Below are 21,986 nucleotides of genomic sequence, written 5' to 3'. Positions count from 1 at the left end.
AAGCAGTACTTTCTCCCTTTGCTTACATGCTTATGCTTCAGGATGCCATGAGTGGGAAGACAGAACACATCCTGGCTCTGAATTCCCCTCACCTTGTCCAAGACACAAAATCCCCACAGCTCATACAGAGACAGTGCAAGTGTGAGAACGGGAAAAGGATGAGGGATGAATTTCCCCACAGCTGCCAGTCTCAGAGGTGCATTGCGGTAAACTTCTCCCTCAAAAAAAAGGACATCCTGTATTTTCTAAATTATAAAAACCATAACTCAGGACTTACGTGAATTAACCATATGTATCAAAGGCCAGATCCTGGCCCTGATAAGGCTGATTTGCATTTTGTATAACGGCAGTTGGGGATTCACCTCCTAACAGAATTCTCCACAATAAAAAGGCACCAGGGCCACTTCCACATGTGCTTTCTTCTACCCATTGCTTCGGTGCTGAGCCTGCTCTACACACAACAGAAAGCTGCAAAGTTTCTGTGATTCCTTAACAGGCTTCAGAACAGACCAGCCCCTCATCATCCTCAGAGCTGAGAGAACACAGAGATACACCAAGTGTCCTTGGCCAGCCCCATCTTCTGCTGAACTGATGGTGGATCTGCAACTCTTCTCGTAGCACTTGCTGCCAGTATTATTTTTCCCAAAAACGGCACACCTATTTAATTTAAAGTTGTAAAGAAGATGGTGTGACTGAGTCAACACTTTTCAGTGTTCTGAAACTAAAGATTTTAAAGATTTTTAAACTCCTGAATTTCCTACAACACATGCTCCATAATATAGATGACTGTACAAGCGCTAAATCACAGTTTGCAAACTTCTGACTGGCCTGCAGCTTAACTGCTGGGTCGCACAGTCTGAATTCTTACCCTGGTTCTGTTTCAGAGCTAGAGCAGAATTTGGGGCAAACCAGTCTTCCCATAATATAGTTCTCTTTTATCTGTAAAATCATACTATCACTACTCATCCTTACTGAGATTTTTAGATAAAACTCACATTTCAGACTGCAATGACATGCACGAAAGCAAAAAGCTCTACACAGTAGCTTAGCTTAGGAAAAAAAAATCTTTGATGACACCACTACTTTGGAGAATCAGCTCTACTATTTAAAAAAGGGTGCCTCTAAGTGGAAAAAAAAAATCACACATTTTATGTCAAGTAAACATGTTATTCTTCCCCCCCTCTGATTTATTATTTCCATAAATTAAATAGCTAACCAATATGAGAATGGTAAGTACCATACTGAATTCAATGGGTACTGCACAATACTTTTGACTTTACCTACTGTTCCTAAAGCAAGTGACAAATAATCTCTGCAAATGTTCTATTGACAGCACAGATGCATTCTGCATAAACTTCGTTACCTACGGTGTGTTTTATCATCCCATATAGAATACATCGTTAAACAGAAGAAAGCTTTTTGTTTGACCTCTCCAAGCTGAAAACCACTCAAAATCTTTACCAACAAGATCACTTCCACAAAACTCCTTGTAGTCATATCCCACATTCAAACAGCTTTAAAAGCTCAACTCTGTTTTTATCAAACTGCAACTTAGTATTCAAATTCTTCCCTAAGAAAACTCTCGCCCACAAAGTTAAAGTCTCCAAAAAAGAATAGCAACTGTCTTTAAACACATTCTTTTTTCAGTTTAGAAAACTCATGAAAATGTCAAAGATGTTTTAGCACCATGAATGATTGCATTTCATATTAAAGCAGGAAGAAAACCAGTTAAGTTATAAATAATAATGTTATTGGAAAAACAGCTTTAGACCATCTCTACCTGTGCAGCTCCTGTGATCATATTTGGAATGAAGTCTTTGTGGCCTGGAGCATCCATCAGTGTAATTACTTTAGTCTTTGTCTCGAATTTGGTCATACCCACATCCATTGTCACTCCCCTTAAACGAAGCATACATGCAAAGCACCATTAAAACTGCTTGGAAAGCTACAAAAAATAAGCTATTAAAAACACAATCATGAAATTATATACTTTATAGCTTTCATTTGATTTAGCCTGCATAATAAAAAAAAAAAAATCTAAAGAAACCTGCTTGCTAAAGAAACCTGCTTGCTGGAAAAGCAGGCCTCTAAAGCTGCCTTTCAGTAACTTGAGTCACAAATACTCAGAATTCACAGTACTAAATCCTACAGACTATAGACTGTCACCCAACAAGCACAGTGAGAACATGAAAACTCTACTGCACATTTAAATAATTACTAATTCTAATTTTAATACTTAGCTTTTCAGAAAAGAGCATCATAGCATAACAGAAACATAGCAAAGAACAGGAAAATAGACACTGTGGGACTACAGGAATACAGTTACACATTTGCAAAGATCCACACACAGAACACTGATTATCAAGGAGGGATTGCAGAGTTTTTTGCAGTGCTTTGACTCAGTTCCACATCTCACTAACAACCACATGTCCTGCACAGCACACAGGATGGGATGCATCTGATCAAATGCAAACATCAATCATGCAGATGTCTGGGTTAGTCACCTGCATCTCCATTTACAGACGACAAGGACAGACAGGCACTTTCAAGGAACACAGATGCTTAAAACATGTTACTTCAAATGACCAAGCCCCTCTTCCCAAAAAAAAATAAAACAAAAACAACCTAGAAGCCCAAACATTTACAGATGGCTCTGGAAAGTTTTCCTTTAAAAATACAAAACTTAGAGTAAAGAGAAAACAGAATAAATCAAAAGTACCAATTCAAAAAATTTTCCCTGAATAGTTAGAATTCACCTTCTGAAGAGACGTTTGGTATCTAAATGCACAACTTTTGGATACTAAAAACATCATAGACCAAGGAATACCACTTTTTCCGCAAACTTTACTTTCTGTTAATATTTTACTCTTCACAGACAATAAATACTTGTTTCTGTTTTCAGTTTCTCATGTTAATTACATCCTATCAAAGGAAGCTTGTATTGATAACACACTTAATATGGTGTTTACCTATTCTATTACAGATCTGTGAAAAGAAATAATCTTCAAAGTTTGTCCGCTTTACACCCAGCTATATCTACAGAGATTAAGAAAAAGACTTTTTCCCCCATCAGCTTTTCCTCTTTTACATCCTTAGACTATAATGTCATAACAACAGTATCACCACTACAATATCATCAGCCTTAACTGATGTAAGGCTACTATTAAAATTGTGTTGGATGGATTGTTCCCCTCTTTCCCATACCTGCACCACCACCCCCCGCCCAGGTTTGTATGTGCACTTCAGAAATGAAAGGACTCCCATAGGTGAAAGTTTAGCTACATACAGGGATGCTGCAGAAGTGTATCCACCTTTAAAAACCACAAGTTACACATGTGACAGGCAATGCCTCACACCATGTTCTTCCAGATCAGTTTACATTGTGAAGGTTGTCTTTCCAACCAGAAGAGCTTATATGCTATGAAACCATGGGTGATAAGTGATTGCAAAAGTACAAACACATAAGAAAATGCCTTTTCTTATTGTTTTGTGAACACAGAATATCATGTCTTTAGCTTCCCATAGAGTGTTCTTTAAAGTTCTTACAGATTTTTTTAATTAGCTTCACTGCTTCCCCATTACATACATTTTCAATATGATAAAATTTAATTTTAAATTTTGTATTTCAAGTTAATAAATTAAGGGCAGTTTATAAATAATAAAAATATAATTTACTAATTTACAGATTTTATAATAAATGTAAGTCACATGTGATGAACTGACATTTCAGTGCTTGGTCTATAAATCTTGACACATTTTCATAGAAAAACTTAACCTAGAGCCTTCCCATAAAGCGATAGCCAAACTGAAAGAAATTAGGCAGCAATAAACCAGTAAGGGAGCTTTAAATTAACCAACTCAGCCAGTAAAAGCATGCTGCTTTGTAGTCCTAGTCTGCACAACACAGCATAGAAATGTGAAGAAATACTCAAATTCTCATTCACTTTTCTTATAACCAAATAAGGACATTATTTTTTATTTTGATCATTTGAGTACATATGGACAAAGAAAAATATTTGCTAATAAGTATTGAGTAAACATCTTTAAATACTTGGAATATTTCTACCAAAGCATTATTAGCGGATTGGTATTTCCTAACAAATTCCATTCTTTCAAGGAAAAAAGTTAATTTTCATTAAAAGATATTTCTACCTTTCTCTTTCTTCACCAGTTTCATCCAAGACCCATGCATAGGCAAACGAAGCTTTGCCAGCCTTCTTGGATTCCTGTTCATATTTGTGCATAGTTCTTTTGTTCACATTTCCCAAAAGGTAGAGCAGATGACCCATTAAAGTGCTTTTACCTGCATCAACATGTCCTGTGTAGGGAAATAAGTATTGCATCAATTTTATTAATTTACACATTTTAAGTATAGCACAAGAAGAAGTATACATATGAAAATCACATGCACTAATAATGCTTATGCAATCCATAGAATTTCACAATCCTGTCAGAAAGAGATACAAAGAGATAGTTTATTGAAACAGTCAGCATGATGGCCATCTAGCACCTCCAAATTCATACTAAAAAGAACACACCACAAGAAAGGAACCAAACCAAAGTACATTTCACTATACTGTCAAACAGAAGCTAAGACAACCTCCCTGTCCTAGTCAAGGACATCTGAATGTACTCCCTCCAAAGAATAATGGTCAAGCAGATGCGACTGAAAACAGTGTGAGATTTCCCTTCCCTGGAGAGAGGAGTTTTGCTTCTCTTATCAATTCCAGATTCAAGCAACACAGTTTTTAATCTCTATGTTTGTCAAAAATATGATTTAACACTATTACCTATTACCACCAAATTAAGCAGCTGTTTTCCTCCTTGTCTCTTCTCCAACTCTGCTTTCACATCTATTTGTGGTTTTGTCTTGCTTGACTTTTTTACTGGAGTAGGCACCGTATTCTGCTCTTCTGAAACCTGCACTACTTGAGGTGAAAGAGCAGATTTTGAGACTGCCTCAAGTACCCCAGAAGCTACACTGGTGTCTTCAGTTAACAGTCCTTTCTGAAGTGTGTTGGCATGGCCATTTTCTTCAGCAATCACACTAGGGAAAAAAAAGAAAACACAAGAAATGCAAAATACAAAGAGGCTGTAGAAACACAGGAGAGAAACTGAGTTTTCCCTTCGCTATCATGTAAGCCCCAGACAAAGAGTTTGTGATAAACCCATTAAGGTGGAAGCGATAAGCAGCTGGATACAAACTGCACAGATACCAGTTCTGAACATCTTGTCTGAAAAGCACTGTGTACAAAAGCAAGATAAGAAATAGTCTTGTAAAATACATGAAACAGATAAACAAAAGCTTCCCACAGCCACTTCTTTTAACAGGGAGGGAAAAGACAGTTGTGCAGAACAACTACGGAGAGCTGGCTGTCTCTGAAGTAAAAGCCGAGTCCACTTTGAAGCATCAATCCTACAACAGCTTCTACATATACTACAAGTATTGCGGCTGAACACAGCAACGTTCTATTGTGAGAACAGTAATACAGTATAAAGAGTAAATACTAAGCATATCTGAGCTGCAGTTTAAGGTGTAATGCTTACATAGAGCCATAACAAACAAGTTACATTTATCAATGCTGAGAGAATTTGTTTATGCATAAAACAAGGCATCTAGGACCAAGGAGATTTGGATTCTCCAACTCCCCGACATCCTGTTCTCCCACAGTTCACCAAACTAATCCTAATATTAAGTAATGCAAATATCATTCTCTTACACTCTCTCACTCTTTTTCTCTCGGCTTTGTAAATGAGGATCTTTTCCTAATTCACAGAAGCTTTCTGAGAATATATAGTATGATTTTAACCTGTTACAGCAAAGTTGGCCACTAACAACAAATGCTAAGTAATATCTTCAGGAAAGCAGAAGCTTTCTTACTGCCTGACAGAGCTCCATGGTGAGGCATTAACATAAGCAGCAAGACAGGAATAGAAGCAGTTATTACAGGTGTGACAGCATTATATCACAGCAAACTTCAAAATATAAACCACTGACCACTACAGTATATTGAAAATACCTACGAAACACTAAAATGTTATCCAAGGAGAAGCAGCTGCTTCTCCTGGAAAACTGGAAATCCTTTCCCATGTAGCACCACCACACTGCTGCTTGCTCTCTATGGAGAGGATTAGTGCAGGCTCTCACGCACAAGTGTCTTCACATGCAGTGTGAATTTTTCACTCTCCACTTTCTGTTTACGCACCACATTTACCTTCCCACTATTCCTCTTTTCAGCTTCTATAAACAAAACTACTTATTTTGGTACTTCAGAATCCCACATCTTGACACCTCTGCTTTTATTTGACATTGCTTCTCATTTTCTGTTGGCATAGGAGCACTTGCATTGTATTACTCTCTTTCCACTACATATATCTCAGGAAATGATACAGTGCAAGCATGTTAAGCCTACTGAACAAAGCAATTCAAGAGTTATGATCTAAAAAATTAACCCTAGGAAATATTCAGACTGAACACAAAATTAGCTTCTCCTTATAGCACTAAGCAACACGGGACATTTTATAGGTTTCCCTATTTCCCTGCCGTTTCAGAACCCATCTATGTAATCAGTACTGCGGCAGACAGTGATTTTGACACCTTTTTCATAAGGCCCAAAGCCAGGTTTTCCTCTTGACTGTGAGACCCCAAAGCAGAAATGTAAGCACTCATTTCATTTGGCTACAGTTCCACAACCCAAGGCCAGGGTCTTACATCAAGGCTGAATATACCAACATATATTTCTCAAACTAGTTAAGTAAAAAACTTAATTTATGCCAGTGACACTGGTTGCAGGGGCACAGGTGGTACCCACACTTCTGCAAAATGGACAGCCAAGTCTGTATCAAGTCTATTATCAATATGTTCCAAACCATTTGACGGAGAACAAGTGTATATCAAACTACTGCCTTGGATCAAACAATCGTAACATTTTAGATTTGACACTACAAAACCAGCTGCACTGTATCACCAACTACAGCATTAGGCAAGCTCGGTATATAACATCATATCTTGACAAGCTGAACACCCTTTATAAGAAGATACACTTGATTCTCTAAATTCTGAAAATTGGTGGGTCATCATTGCTTTAGAGAAAGGTGATTACACACCACAGAAAAATATTCACTATAGTTATTTGTGGTTTCTTTTACTGGAAAAGCTAAGTCCATTTCTATGAGGCTAAACAGAAGGCTCTGTGTTTTTAAAATTCCTTAAATAGTACACGAAGTTCAAGCTGAAAATCTACTTTGGAAGAGCACAATTATTTTCTGCAATGTCTCTTCAGGCACATTTTACTTCATAAAAATTGACTGAAAATAAGTGAGTTGATAGAAGGCAATTATGCAGACAATTGCAGTGACAAAGCTTTCTACATATTTTAATAATGTATTTAAAATCATCTGAATGATACAAAGTACACCAGATCATTTTTCCCTGAATCATGTATTAAGAGAGCCTCATACTCATAATTAATATGCATTAGACATCTTTCATCAAGATTAAGTTTCTTCCATCTTTTTCCTTTTTCAGACAAACTTCAGTTGAGTGTCGGCATAACACCTAGCACTTTCACACTGAATTCCTATGACTGGTGCCAACAGGCAAAGGTCACACTGTAATGCAAATATGGTATTTCACATGGGTGTCAAGTTTTCTGCCTTGAAATTCTAGTATTTGAAGTTCTGGAGAGAAGTATTTGTATAAGAAGTCATATCAAAGCAGCCTTTGCAGATGGCAATAGTCTTCTCTCCTTTTCTATGTCTCCATTTCTTCCCAAATCAAGTTTTCAAAAACAAAAAATAATTTTACAGGAAGATATTTAGATGGAGCTGCAAGTGATGAGACCTAAAAACATAACTCTCGCGTTTTTCTATAGCTTTCCAAAATATATTCGAAGACTATCACATCAAGCCTGTTAAAAGACAAAAATGTATTTTGAAAGACACGTTATTTGCAAGGTTCTAAATTCTATTTTGTTTAGGTAGGTAATGATTTTTTGTTTCTAATCCCAGATGCTCAGATCTTCTTGCAGGTCAAAGCCTATGTCAGTAAGGATTCAAAAAACCAGGATGGATGCTGAGTGGTAGAATTTGAAATAATTACAGTACCTGAAAGAATCACAGTTATTGCAAGATTAAATATCTGCTCTCTCAGTTCTAAGTAGCTTTATTGTGACTACGATTGCTTAAGGCTCCCAAATAGCTTTTATTTTGTGTGGTGCAAAGAAAAAGCACAAAATACAAATGAAACTATGAGCAAAACATTTCACTCCAGTCATCATAACATTAGGCTTCGGTACTTTTTCAAGGGTGCAATATTTGAACAGTCAGTACACAGCTCCAGTTAGAGTTTTACAGGTTTCAGATACAACCATGTTTTGGAAACCTGAAAACAACCTGTGCCATGATAAACCAAGACTTGCCATTTCAGAGGAGAAATATCAGAATGGATAGAGTGCATGATCTACTTACAGAGCATCTTGATGAGATAATTCAGCTTTTTGCTGATCAATGTCAGGGAAAGGGAGAGTGAGGTTATTGCTTGGTACCTAAAGGGAAGATGGGCAGATGAAACATGCAGTTCCAGTCTCATGGAAGTACATGAAGAGAGATGCAGCAAAAAGACCACGACAGTTAGTTATTCCTCATGACAACCAAATGAGTTGTTTATTGAAAGCTTGATAACGGCTCAGCGAAACACTAAGAAGCTTCATCTCTAACAGTCAAGGAAAAAAATGAATGACACTAAAAATGTTTATCAGTAAGCCTTTTCCACTGGGATTTTGAACAATTTCTGTCAGAAGACAGAGCATATAGGATAGTATACCTAGTATATAGGATAGCGTACCTAGTATGTCATTAGTGCAGGCAGTTGAGAGTATAAACAAGTCAATTGCACTAGCAAGCACCTTGAGTAGCAAAGTTTCAAATTAGTCTGAGTTATGTTGAACCACCAGATCAAGAAAAAAATATATTTGGAGGAAGAGACCTTCCTAACCAGCTGCTTGCATCTTTGCATGAGAACTTGACGGAACTACCAAGAGTAGTCTTGGTTTGCAGACATCTGTGCCCATCTGCCATGTCACTGCTACCTGCTAATGTGGAGCCATTGATTAAGCAACTCTTGATTTCTTTGACAGGACAGAACCATTAAGCACTTTGTGTGTGCACTGAGGTCGTGTACTCAAGAAAGCTTGATGGCCAGCAATTCAGGCACAAATGTCAAAAGAGCTTACCACAGCTTTTTGTTAGGAAATCAGCAGATGTACAAAAGCCTGGCAAGGACCAACATTTAGTCAAAATCAAAACTGTCAGGTCAGAAACTTCCTATGTGGTCTTGTCAACAAGGACCATAAGAGTAAACTGAGTAAAAATGTTATGGTTACATCACTTTTTATGGGGAAAATTAAGAAATACAACATATGTTTTTATAAGACATATTAGAAGACAATCTCGCACAACTGTCGAAAGGTTCACACTCCCATGCATTCAAAGAAGAACTTGAAAGCTTATCTGCTGAAGGTTAACTCTGCATAATTTACCTTTTAAACATTATTTTCAGTCTTCTAATCTGGACGCTTAGTGAATTATTTTTACACAACCGACTCTTTCGGAGTACTTACAGTCATTACAGGAATGTCTACATCTATTTCCCCTTTCAAAATTATTAATTACACAATATTGCTCAGGCTGGTTAAAATATTCATGCTTTTTTGCTCACAACTTCTGGCTTCCTTCATGACTTAACAGGAAGAAAAAGCCTGGTAAACAGTTTTGCTAGAGCATCAGAAAAACAGTTCACCAGAAGTGAGCAAACTCCATTTTCTGTAGACAATCCCACTAAGAAAATCCAGAAAAAAAGTGCAAACAATGCTTAAAGCAATTCTGGTTTCTAATAATCAATCCATTTTAAATAACATAACAAGATTGAATCATAAAGACTGAATACCTAGCCAAAGAATGGTGATTTTTTTGCTAGTGACAGACCACTGGTTTTAAAAACATGGCCCATGAATTACCTTTAAGATCCCATAAAAGGTGACAACAAAAACTAGTTCAGACATACTATATAACACCTTCTAATGGTGTTTGCACCAACATCACACAAATATGTGGAGAAGAGAATAGGGGGCACAGCTACAGATGTTTCAGAATGCAAACTGCTATGAATAATTTATAATGCTGTACTTTTTGGTCAGTGATATAGACTATGTACACAGAAATGTGTATTTATCAATACAACAATAACCTAAAAAGTGTCTGAAAAGAATCAAAAGAACCAGCCTTTCTTAGGTGTTAATAAACACAAATTCATACTGTTCCCTGACAACTCAACCTTATGCTGTCAATAATTCAGCAGATAACTGCAGAAGAAAAGAAACAACTCTTGATACTCATGGTGTTGAGAGAGGGGTTCACATTTTCAGTTTAGAAACAGAGGTGTACAAAGTCATTACAAGTTTGCAAGACAATGCTTGTGTTTGAGCACACCACAATATATTTAGAACAGTCTTTATGCAGAGACTGTGGAAAAGAATGAGGTTGGTCTCTCTTCCCAGGTAACAAGCAACATGATGAGAGGAAATGGCCTCGAGTTGCACCAAGGGAGGTGCAACAGATTCCTTAAAGCAGGGGTCTTAGGACAAGCAGATAAGTTTAAAATTTAAATTGTACTGTCTCCTATATTCATTGATTGACTGTGCTCCAAATCTCACGCTCTTTTTACAGATTGCTCCACTTCTTACTTATTCTACTCACTCAAAGCTAAATGTCTAAAATGCATCCAATTTCTATAGCAGAAGAGGCTTGTCCTTGATTAGTATTTCAGCGGTACCAATAAATAAGTGAGGCGATTTCACAAACATCTTCACAATATTGAGGATTTATCTAAAAGGTATTACCAGCAGGTTCTGGAGGCTTAATTTTTCCTGTCACAAAAAAAAAAGTATGTCACTCAGCTAGATGCAAGCACGATAAAAACTACTTCAGGGTCCCTGAAGAGAAGCAGAGTGGGTGAGAACCATATTAGAGCCAACCGCCTTTCCTCAGAGACTGAGTCGTCACTAGGCTATCCAGGAACTACTCCAGTCTGAAGAAGAGGAAGCATTCTTCTTATTTCCTCCTTCCCTATGGATCAGGCACACATACACAAGGTGTGGCAGCTGCTATATAAGTATCAGATACAAAATTCCTCATTTGCTTTTTTTATAAAGAAATATTTTAAATAGTCATTACTACAGCTAAAAGTTTCAATCACCAGGACCAGCTGGCAGATCTTTTTCACTCAAGATTCCCGCCTTTTTACAAACTTGTATTCAAATTAACTGAATCCACAAAAGTCCCTGTGAAAAACTACAACTTGTAAGTAGTAGAAACAGCAGAAATAAATGTGCTATGATGTTGACTGGAATTCTGTTATCAAGTCCACTTGTCACACCCAGAGTCTCTCATTAGTAAAGGCAAGGAGAAAAAAAATACATTCTCTTTTATTATATTGCAAATCTCAAACAGCACAGAAAGAGGATTTTGAAAGGTCCAGGTTTTCATTCAGACCTTATTGCATCTAAGTAGCTGAATGAAAGTGATGTCTCTTAGCAATGACATTTAGCAGCTTCACACATATTAAATGTGCTTAAGACTAAGCAGATTCAACTGCTTACTTTCCACTCAGTTACCAAACACGCACAAAATACTGTAAAACAAAGGCTATGCCACCCTCTCCCTCCCAAAAATGCTTTCCAGATCAGAACTACCGACACTACAGGATGAGGTTGGGATGTCGGCACTGTTTACACTCACGAATTTTTTTCCTGAGCATGAACTATGAAATTTCTTGCCACAGATTAGGTGGCTATTGTAACATTGAGCTCGAAAACAGAATAAGCACATCCAAGTAAGAAATATCCATTAACCATTATTAACAGAAATGGCCTAATTAAAAAAAAATAGGCAGGGAGACAATGAACACTACACAGAATGACATTTCACAGACTGTATTCCCAACATGCATGCATCTTCTTTATATTAAGTATTCACTGCTGGCTACTCTTGTAGGTGGACTCTGATCCAAATGTCTGTTTTCACACTCTCACAAGACAGCCCTCCAACAGTTCCAAGTCGGGATAAAATCAGAATTACTGCTCAGCCATTCTGATTTGGCTAATGCATTAAGGAGGACCGATTTCTTCTCTGCAATAGTTGTACCCTGGACACCTGTTAAAGTTAATAAAACCTGCAGACGAAGGCAAAGTTTAGCCATAAGTGATTGTTTTCCCCATAAATTATTCTTAAATATATTACTTCCTATGAAGAACAAGCAATTACAGTTAAGATTTATTGATTTCATAATTCCACTTAGAGAACTAAATTTAAAATAAACGAACCCCAAGAAAGTTCAGTATTCTATGAAACGGATGTTTAAATAATCTGACTAGCTGATATGTCTCTGCTCTATTCATAGTGAAAGGATTTGTTAAACTCAAAACGTGAGGTACCATCTTCTGAAAGTGATTCTGAGTCAAACAAAAAGCTGAGATGGTTAGTTCTGAAGAGTGACACTAAAACTGCTGTAAAAAATAGAAAAAAAATGAAGAAGAAAACTTGCTACAGGTGCATCAGTCTGAAAGAAGAGCTGCTGATGTACATTTATGTACAAGGGCTTGGCTTACCATGGAACTTCAAATCCCATAGATTGTTTCTTTCCAGACACTGTCATTTTGGTAACTTTTGGCACAATTTCAGATTCCACTCTGGCTGACTGGAAATCCCTTGTTTTTCCTAGTAATAGACAAAAAGTAAGTTTGAACTTAAGGTTGTGACTAACAGGTGTTAAATATAAAGTTTAACAAGTTACATTACTTCTCTTCAACCCAAAGATATCACCAGTCTGTGATGATGATTTCTCACACTTCAGTGTCTTACTTAAATATATTATATAGTTACTCAAAATACTTTGCAAACAGTAATATTTATTGTGAAAATCTCATCTGTATCTCCAAGTATTCATGTGACGCCTACACCACTGAAGAGCTTTACTCGCAGCAGTTCTGCTGAATGCCAGAAGCACTTCATGCAATAGTAGGATGAAGAAACACTCTGCAGCAGCTCAGTATCTGATTAGGTTAATTCTTATTTAGAGCTTTTCTTTCACCTTAACATCGTTTAACCTCTAGGCTATTATAAGGTAAAAGAAAATACATCTAGCGGCAGCACAGCTATGTGTGGCTACCAGGCCTTCCCTGAAACATAGAAACAGTTGTCTTGTACTGACTTCAACCAAAGAAGTCAAGCAATACCCAAAAGCAAGCTGACTTAAAGGTTATTTAGAAACAATTACCAGAGTTGAGTAGCATTAATTACTTTAAAGGTATCCATTTTTACCATAATTTCAATGAAAACACAATTACAGTAAGGTTCATTCTTAATTTCGTGAAGCTACAGTTTCATAACGAATAGCATGACACAGCTATTAGTTTCTTGTCAAGCTGGGGGAAAAAAAGATACTGTCTAGCCTGGGGAGGGAGAGTCTAAGCAAAAGAAGTAAACTAGCTTGTTTCTTTCTGGAATTCCCTCTTCACTACATTAGGATCCCTTTTCTCTTCAATGAGAAAGACTTCCAGCTTCATAGCATGAGTGGCAGTGGCTGTACCTTCTGTTCTAAAGGATGTTAAACACACAGGAAAGCTAAACAATAACCTGAATTCAGAATTAAGTTGCAAGTTTTAAGAAATCTTCACCTACAGACGTATCTGAAAACTAGAAAAATGCCACTACTCTTCCAGTAATTTAGTCCTGCTCATTAGGTTAAGTCTTTATTGCATTATAGAATATGATGGCTATACCTTTAAAACCACAAAATCATATTGCTTTGCAGGTTAATATATAAAGTTGAGGTCAAAGTGGCTGAAGATTACAGGTAAGGAAACAGAATACCACAGACATGTCTATGATGGACAGCATACCAAAAAAGCTGTTGTGCAATTTTTACCAAACAATCACACTACAGATCAGACATTCTTATTTAACTGATGACTTGGGCTTCATCTCCCTCATTTGTCTTATCTACTGATACTCATTTTATTTATATGCCACCTAGAGCTCCCTGGAAGAAGCAGTATGTATGTGTATTATTAACAGTTGCATACCAAGTACACTGCAATTAAGGAAAAAAGTAAGATAAATAAAGGCAACAGCACAAATAATGGTTTACAATAATCACAAATTATGTAACTGACAAACAAATAGTAAAGATTCAGAATATAAAACTCTCAGAGCACTGGACAAGGACTACTAGTTAAGCATAAAGATTTTGTTTCATCTCCAAGCTCCTACAGAGATCACCTACAGCATTTTTTTAATGAGAAGTTAATCACTTGAGTTACAGTAAAAATTACTTTTGTTGCCAACTGTCAATTAAACATTAATGCCTTACATGTCATTTGAAAGCTGAATTACAGTTAATTCTCAGAAAACAACCATGTTTGAAATCTGGCTGCTGGGAACTAATAATTACAAAAAACACAATGAAATTGAAATGAGATGAGTTGAAAGAAACCAAGATAACAATTCATATCATATAACTTGAAAATAACTTGTGATCTATTAGCAATATTTGCTACATATGATCCAAAATAAAAAGTCAAAGGTTTTACAAAATACATCTTCTCTAATCATAAGCTTCACTCTGTACAAATACTATGGGGTGTTTGACACTCATACAAAGTTAAATGTACAAGGAGACAAAATACTTTCAATGAATCAAGTATTTGACACAGAAAACATAGAAATTTAAAACTAGACATAAGGAAACACTAAAAGTTTAAGGAACATACAAAAATAAAATTACAAAGAGAAAGAGGAAATAAAGTAATTGTCAACTGACAGCACTGATGGCTTGGGTGGGGTTTTTCCCATATTTGTTTTTATAAAGCACTAATATTTCGGCACAGGCAGAGGGAAGAAACAGACCAGGATCATATAAAAACAAACCAAACCATAGAACATAGTCCTGCAATGGTGGCATTCAAATAGGTGCAAAGACAACACAAGAATTATTCGTAACACTACTGACAGAAGTATCAAATATAATTTTCTAACTTTAATGTTTTTATAACCAAGTACCAGAAAATCAAGCAGCTCATGTGAGGTAAGGACCGAGTCTGCCTTTTGTGCACTGCAAGCATCACTAAAGATTAGTAATTATGGGCTTCATTACAAAAGACACAAGGCCAGGAAAGGAATGTAATTTACTGTCTAATCTATTGGGCACCCAAGAAGACTGCATGATAAATTCTTATCTGCTTTAGCGGGCAAAACAAAAGCTATTCAGCACTTAACAGATCATATGCAAATCCTTAAACTGCCCCTTGGAACTAAAAGGAAGTCAATGCATAATGCTCACGCCATTCTTAAAACACTTGCTTAATCAACAAGCTGGGTATCCTATGGCAACTGAAGTGCACTACAAGCCTGGAAAATTGTAGGAGCAGTAATCCAAACTTGATTAGGACAAGAGCAGCTATGAGGAAGATTAACCTCCAAAGGGAAAGGATATAGAAGCTATATTAGGTTTTGCCAAGAAATGCTTCATAAACTTCTTCATGTCTACTGCCACTTGGACATCCTTAAACACATACCTAAGTAATTCTGTTGGCAATACATTTCCTAAATCAAGAGTACACATAAAATAATAACAAAGACAGATATATCTTTCATAAACTCCTCAAGAAGTGCCAATACCTCCTTGATAGTTTTCAGTTACTCTAGCATTGCAGAAAGCAAAAATAAGAGTAGATCACACGCAAGTAAGTGCATCAATTGGCCAACAGTGTCCACCTGCAGAGCAAGAGATTTCACTGAAGAGGACACTCCATAAAAATCCTGGCAATCCACTAACTTAACACTAGGAAAATTTTAAAAAGTCTTCCTTCCATGAAAACAAAAGTATACATTCATAAATTATAAAAATATAAAGGCTTGTCAGTATGATAGTTCTCACAATTCAGAATATTTACAAAACAAAATCTCTAGCCTATTTTAAGCAAAGTAGTTTTCAGACAGATATTGGGTAATTAGACTGCACTGACATCAGAGTACCTAGACTAAAACATTCTGTAGCTACGAGTCAAACAGTATTACAAAATAAAACATACGCTGATGCACCTAATCTCAGTATTACATTAAGACAAGCCTAATTCTACAGGGAACTGACAGTCCCATACTGATGTTACTCCGCTACAACTATGACATGGTCTGAGAACTTGACTTCATTATTCTTCTCTTTCCTCTTACCTTTCCTATGACTGCCAGTTGGTCTTCTGACTTAAAAGCCTTTTGATTTAGTCAAAAAGTACTACTAATGATACTACTGTAACTTTGAAACTATTAAAAGTACAACCCAAAAATCTGACAGCACAATAAAGTATGTGTTGACTGATACACAGGACACTGACACATATATATGGAGGAAGCAAGTGAAACGTAGGGACAGTCTTTAAAAATGGCAACAGCCTCTGTGGATGTTCAAGCTGGAAGAGCAGAGTGTATGCATACAGTCAACCAAGTTCCTTTACTGTAAGCAACTCATTAGATTTTGGGTTCCCTTTGTAAAAATGCTTGTAAGGAGTACCTGTAAAAGATTTAAACAAACAAATCAAAATATTATTTTGGCTTCTTTATCATACATAACAAGCTCGAGAAGTTATTTTTTCAGTTTTTGTTGGCTTATATACTTACATTGAAAGTAACAGGAAGATTAAAATCGGTCTTTTCTCTAATTCTGTTGGAGGATTGCAAGTTATGTTTCAGTGTTTGGAAGAGTTAATTGCCAGACTACTCTGTTCCAAGGTAGTTTAGAGGAGCATAAAACAAACAGGAGTCTGTTAAGCAATCGCCATCTCAAGAAAGACACGTTGATACCAAGTGAAGCAGGGATACTGGCATATTTGGAGAAATGTGTACTAGCTCTTGGTCTTTAAATCCACACTGGCTTCAATCAGATGGCCACACCTTGTCAACAATACAAACAAAATGCCCCCATTTTCAGTTCCTGTACGCAGAGGCTTCTCCTCCCAATCTGTTTCCCCCTCATCAAATTGTATAAAGGCACCAAAAGTTTAAGCTCAACTACACCACTGCACAGAGAAGCCTGCTTCTGATAAGATGAACCAGAATTTTTAATATGCCTGAATTCAGCTTGAAAAACAAGGAAGGAAGAAGGTCAATATGTTAGGCATGTCTTGACTCTCTGCTCTTCCAGATGGCAATCCCATATACATAAATCCACATCCACACACAAAACAACTACTAGTGGTGTATAGCACTGGCAAAGGAATGTACCTCCAAGGAAACTACATGCTAATTAACTGTGTCCAGATTGCAGTTCCTTTCTCTTTAAAGCTTTAAGTAACTTCCATGCTTTTGAAATTTTTACTTAGTTTATATCGATTCTTCTATTTTCAAAAGTGGTATGAGCACTTAAAGAAGGAGGCTGCACACTATCTCAGTTTTGAACAGGGTTGGGGATCCTAGATGCTATAGACACATAAGAGACACGTTTACTAAAGCAGGTCCTCCTAGCACTAGATCAGTACATATACATGTAACACCATGCCTTCTGATCTAGAACATACGGTTCGCATCCCTTACTCTGCTACAGACTTTCTATATAACCACAAGCAAGACACTTAGACCTTTGTCTACCAATTATACAGCAACAGCCACAAATTCCAGAAACCTGTCTGAAAAGCAGATTTAATAACTGAGGCCTCCATCAAGTTAATACTTCCCTTCCTATATGCTGTGCTATGATCTACAACAAATTTTAAGGTCCTACAATTGTGAAAATACTCCAAATACGGACTACACCTGAGACAACTAGATGAGAGATGCCAGCCTGACTACATAAAATTCCATGTTAAGAAGTATGTTTCACCTGTTTTCCCACATTTGTGGGTTTATATAACATCTAATAAATCCATCCATCATTCTAATCAGTTATTTCAAAATTTTGACTGTAACATATTCCAGCTGACAAATTTCAAACTGTTTATATCCTTCTATTTATGCCATAAACCTCACGAGCTTCTAGCCTTTTAATTAAAACTTCTAATTTGCCTTAAAAACAGTAGAATTGTATTTTTCTCCCTTCAGTTTTTGCAACACACAGGGAAAATAACATAAGGGACAGGAGTTGGACTCTATGATCCTTGTGGGTCCCTTCCAACTCAGGACCTTCTATTCTATGAAATATAAAAATTCGTCAAATTAAATAGATACATTACTGAAGATACATATTTTTTTAACTCAACAGAGCTATTTGACACTGGTAAATTCTACAAAATGTTGTAGGACACAGCGGCAACTTGCAGCACAGTTTACTTAAGTTTCCCACAAAGCACACCAGCTCTTCAGTGGCAGTGGTACTGAGTGTTGGCATTAGCAACACATCACACTGCCGGGAGTAATATCCATGTCCTACCAGTAGGTAACATGACTACCGAACTTAGAACATCCCAGATTTCCTAACTTCACACAGTTCACTAACCTTTAAAACATTCTGCCTGCATATAATTTGTCATGCACTTATCCCTATAGGCCATCATTTGAATTTCTTTGGATGTAAGAGATAAGTGACAAAGTCTGCTGCAATGCGAGAACTAAGTTCAGGATACAGAAGTCCTTTGTAATGCAAATATATAAAGCAATATAGGATAATTGGGGAAGGAAAAATTAAATTATTCAGAAAATTCTCTCCCACTCTTCTATGACCCTAGAAACATCAGCAGCCTTTCATGGAGCATTGCTGATAGCACAGAAACATCACCTAGCTCTAATAAAAATGCTACATGTGAAAAAAAATTCAAAATAAAATGTTACTTTAGCATTTAAATTATATCAGTTTAAAACACTCACTTTTAGGAAAATGCATGACATTATACTATTATGAACTGCAATGTACAAATGGATGCTACCAAACATCCACAGCACTTCTGAAAATAATGCAACAGCCCAAAATAATAGAAAAGGCAACTTGCTAAGTCACCTCCCAGTGCTGAGACACAGCTATTCTAAAGATACTACTAAAACCAATTCTCCAAACAAGAACACTGAACTTTTTCTTTTTAAAAGAAAGGTTATTTCCTAATAGAAACCACAGTCAGGGGTTTTCCAGGTAGCTTCATCTTCTTGTTTAACCTATTACCTTCTCTTCAAAGTTTCAGACAGTGAATTTGATTTTTTTTTTTCATGAAACTGGGAGTAGGCATTTTCACTGAAAAATGCTGAAAATATAAATGTCTGCTTGCACCTGACTACAAGAATTTTCTTGTTTTGTTTTTAAGGTTTGATACAGCAGGAGGGAGGAGGGATACAACAGGCTATTGAGTGATTTTTCCGAGTATCTCCAGCACGGGCCAGTTCTCTATGGCCCACAACATACAAACAGCACAACTTGCTCCTCCAAGGCTGAAGTTTCAGAAACATTTTGCTTCACTACATGCAGTTGCAACAGCTGGATGTACAGTGGGCACAGACAGAAGGGCTGGCAGCCTCGCTTCTTAGAGTCACCTGGCACTTCTCATTGCTCAGGCTTTACTTTCAATGCTTGAAATTGTCAGCAAGTAGAACTCCTTAGCCCAAAAAATAATTTGTTCAAGAGAGGTACCTGCCTGGGGTTGATTTTTTTTTTTTTCCTTCCAGACAGGGAGAACAGGGAAACTGGAAAAGATGAGACAGAACAGTTTATTTTCAAAGATGGCAAGTGAAGAAATTAATATTTGTATAAATTAAATTTTTCAAGTGATCTTTTCACCTTCTGAAAAGCCACTCAATTTGGCCTTAGAGAACAGCATGCGCATGCTCTTATAGCTTAACTGTTAACAACTAAATACCCAAAATACTTCATGAACATTTGATATGTGGTTGCTGTTGCTAGTTTTGACCAGGATAGACTCGGCTGTGACACCTGAGAGCAAACTCTACCTCTCCTGCGGTTTCTGCAGTTGCCCACCACGTCAGTAAACTGGAGGCATAAAGCTGCCTCAGATAATCATAAAAACTAAACAAAAGTGGGGGGCAAGAGAAACGAACAACAGTACAGTTGGCACTGGCAAGTAGCAAGACAAGCAGATTATCAAGGACAGACCAGAGACTACAAGAATGAAAATCAATAAAGCAGAGAAGCTACAGTGTCTAAGAAAAAAATGACAATATGAGTTGACAGCCTAACTTGGGGAAAAAACAGCATGTAAGGAGAGGGAGAAAGAAAGAGGCCACATATTCAGTGGCAAGTTACATGCAGAGCTGAACATGAACAAAGGAAGAAGAGGATCAGAACTGAAAATGAACACAGACTATGGGTGGAAAAAATGGAATGTGGAAAAGAATCATGGCAAATGACTGGAAAATAGGTAGGAAACCGAGAATGGCCAGATAAGGGGTTCGGAATGATAAAGTGGAAAAAATGGAACTACAATGAAAAATTTGGAATGACATAAGGAAATATTGTGTTTAGGGCACAAACAGGAATTAAACAAAAAAAATTTGAACATGACTAAATAAATTAGAGGATGAGAAGAACATGGGTACTGACATTAGATCAGGTGGAAGTGGATGAGGTGGAATGTGTTATAACAAGGCAATAACACATTTTCTTTCCTGCCTGAAACTGGGCCAAAATTTCTGCCATCAACACTTCCTCCTCGACTGATGCCAAATGATACAGAACAGGGCAGTCAGCTACAGCTGCACTCTCTTGCTCTTCTTACCAGAAATAAACACCTTTCCATGGAACTTTACTCAAATTCATATCTGAGTATTCAAATACTCAAGCAATACACAATTAATTTTACCTACTCGAGGTATTTTTTCCCTGTGATTATTGTAATAATTCAATTGAATGGCATTCATTTACATTAGAGTATCTGATGTCCCACAGAAACCTAATGTCTCAGAGAATGGTTTAATATGTATTATTATATAAAACTTTCTACTGAGCTCTACCACATCTGTGAGCATTCAGTGTTCTAGCAAATTAAACTTTTATGTCTCAATATCTGGATGCTTAACACGACCTTCCAATCAGCATCAATCTCTAAGAAGTTACACTTAAAGCAACACAGGTCAACAAAGGAACACACCGTTCAGCTCTATATGTAGACCATTGGTATGGTCTTTCCAGAAACGTGGATTATTGGTCTGGTTTAAATTCACAGTTAATATATTAGGGGAAGGATAGGCACTGTCACTGGATTAAATCACTCAAGATTTCCTGTTTCACTAAGCCAACACCTCCCATGTAAAAGTTCGGAGATCTGCGGTGCAGAAAGGCAATCTGGGGGGGTGTCTGTTTTCTTCTAGAGATTACACAAACATCAGCCACCTCCTTTTGATGTTTCTGATACGTAAACACGTAAAGGTCCAATAGGAATTCACAACAATCAAAACAGAGACTTTCTCATCTGTCAAGTTTTTGTAAAGAATGTCCCTGCGGTATTTCTCATGCCTACTGCTTATAGTTAAATGGACTAAAATCCAGTCCTTCACATAATCATAACTCAGTACAACTCATCCTGTAACTACTGAAACCTGTTTTGTGGGAGGCACACTGCTTCGCACTCTAGCAATGCCAATGATGCCCCTTCTCAATCCGTAACTGAAGCTACGATCTGCTGTAAAAATAATTTATTAGACATCTTCAGTTGTTCTGTAACAGCACCTTTACTCTCCCACACATACACAACTGTAAGTCGTTGGTGGTGTTTTCTAATTCAACGAATTTTTCTTAAATGACTGTGAATTGTCTGTCACTGAGATTTAGAAAAACCTCGGTCTGGTATTTCTGAAGTGCAACTTCCTACCTTAAATGGTCATGTAAAGAGCAGAGTCAGCACTGTGGGCAGGATAACCCTAAAAAGATATCCCCTTTAGCCAGTCACTTAATCAAACAGAATACACAGAGTCCATGCAAATTACCAGAATTTCTGTTAAAA

General features: G+C 36.9%; 1 protein-coding gene across 1 annotated transcript in view; it reads right to left on the bottom strand.

Annotated features, from left to right (window-relative positions):
• HBS1L (HBS1 like translational GTPase) overlaps positions 1 to 21,986 on the bottom strand; it is a 61,659-nt gene that overhangs the window by 13,595 nt on the left and 26,078 nt on the right. Inside the window, exons 5-8 of the mRNA XM_065833912.2 lie at positions 12,666 to 12,774; positions 4,791 to 5,047; positions 4,153 to 4,318; positions 1,781 to 1,898 (exon numbers count right to left, since the gene is read on the bottom strand). Of these exons, the coding sequence (XP_065689984.1) occupies positions 1,781 to 1,898; positions 4,153 to 4,318; positions 4,791 to 5,047; positions 12,666 to 12,774 (650 nt within the window). The remainder of the gene's footprint in view (positions 1 to 1,780; positions 1,899 to 4,152; positions 4,319 to 4,790; positions 5,048 to 12,665; positions 12,775 to 21,986) is intronic.

The sequence above is a fragment of the Patagioenas fasciata genome, chromosome 3 (genome assembly GCF_037038585.1).
Source record: "Patagioenas fasciata isolate bPatFas1 chromosome 3, bPatFas1.hap1, whole genome shotgun sequence".
NCBI lineage: Eukaryota > Metazoa > Chordata > Aves > Columbiformes > Columbidae > Patagioenas > Patagioenas fasciata.
This window is presented reverse-complemented; position numbering and strand designations above follow the sequence as displayed.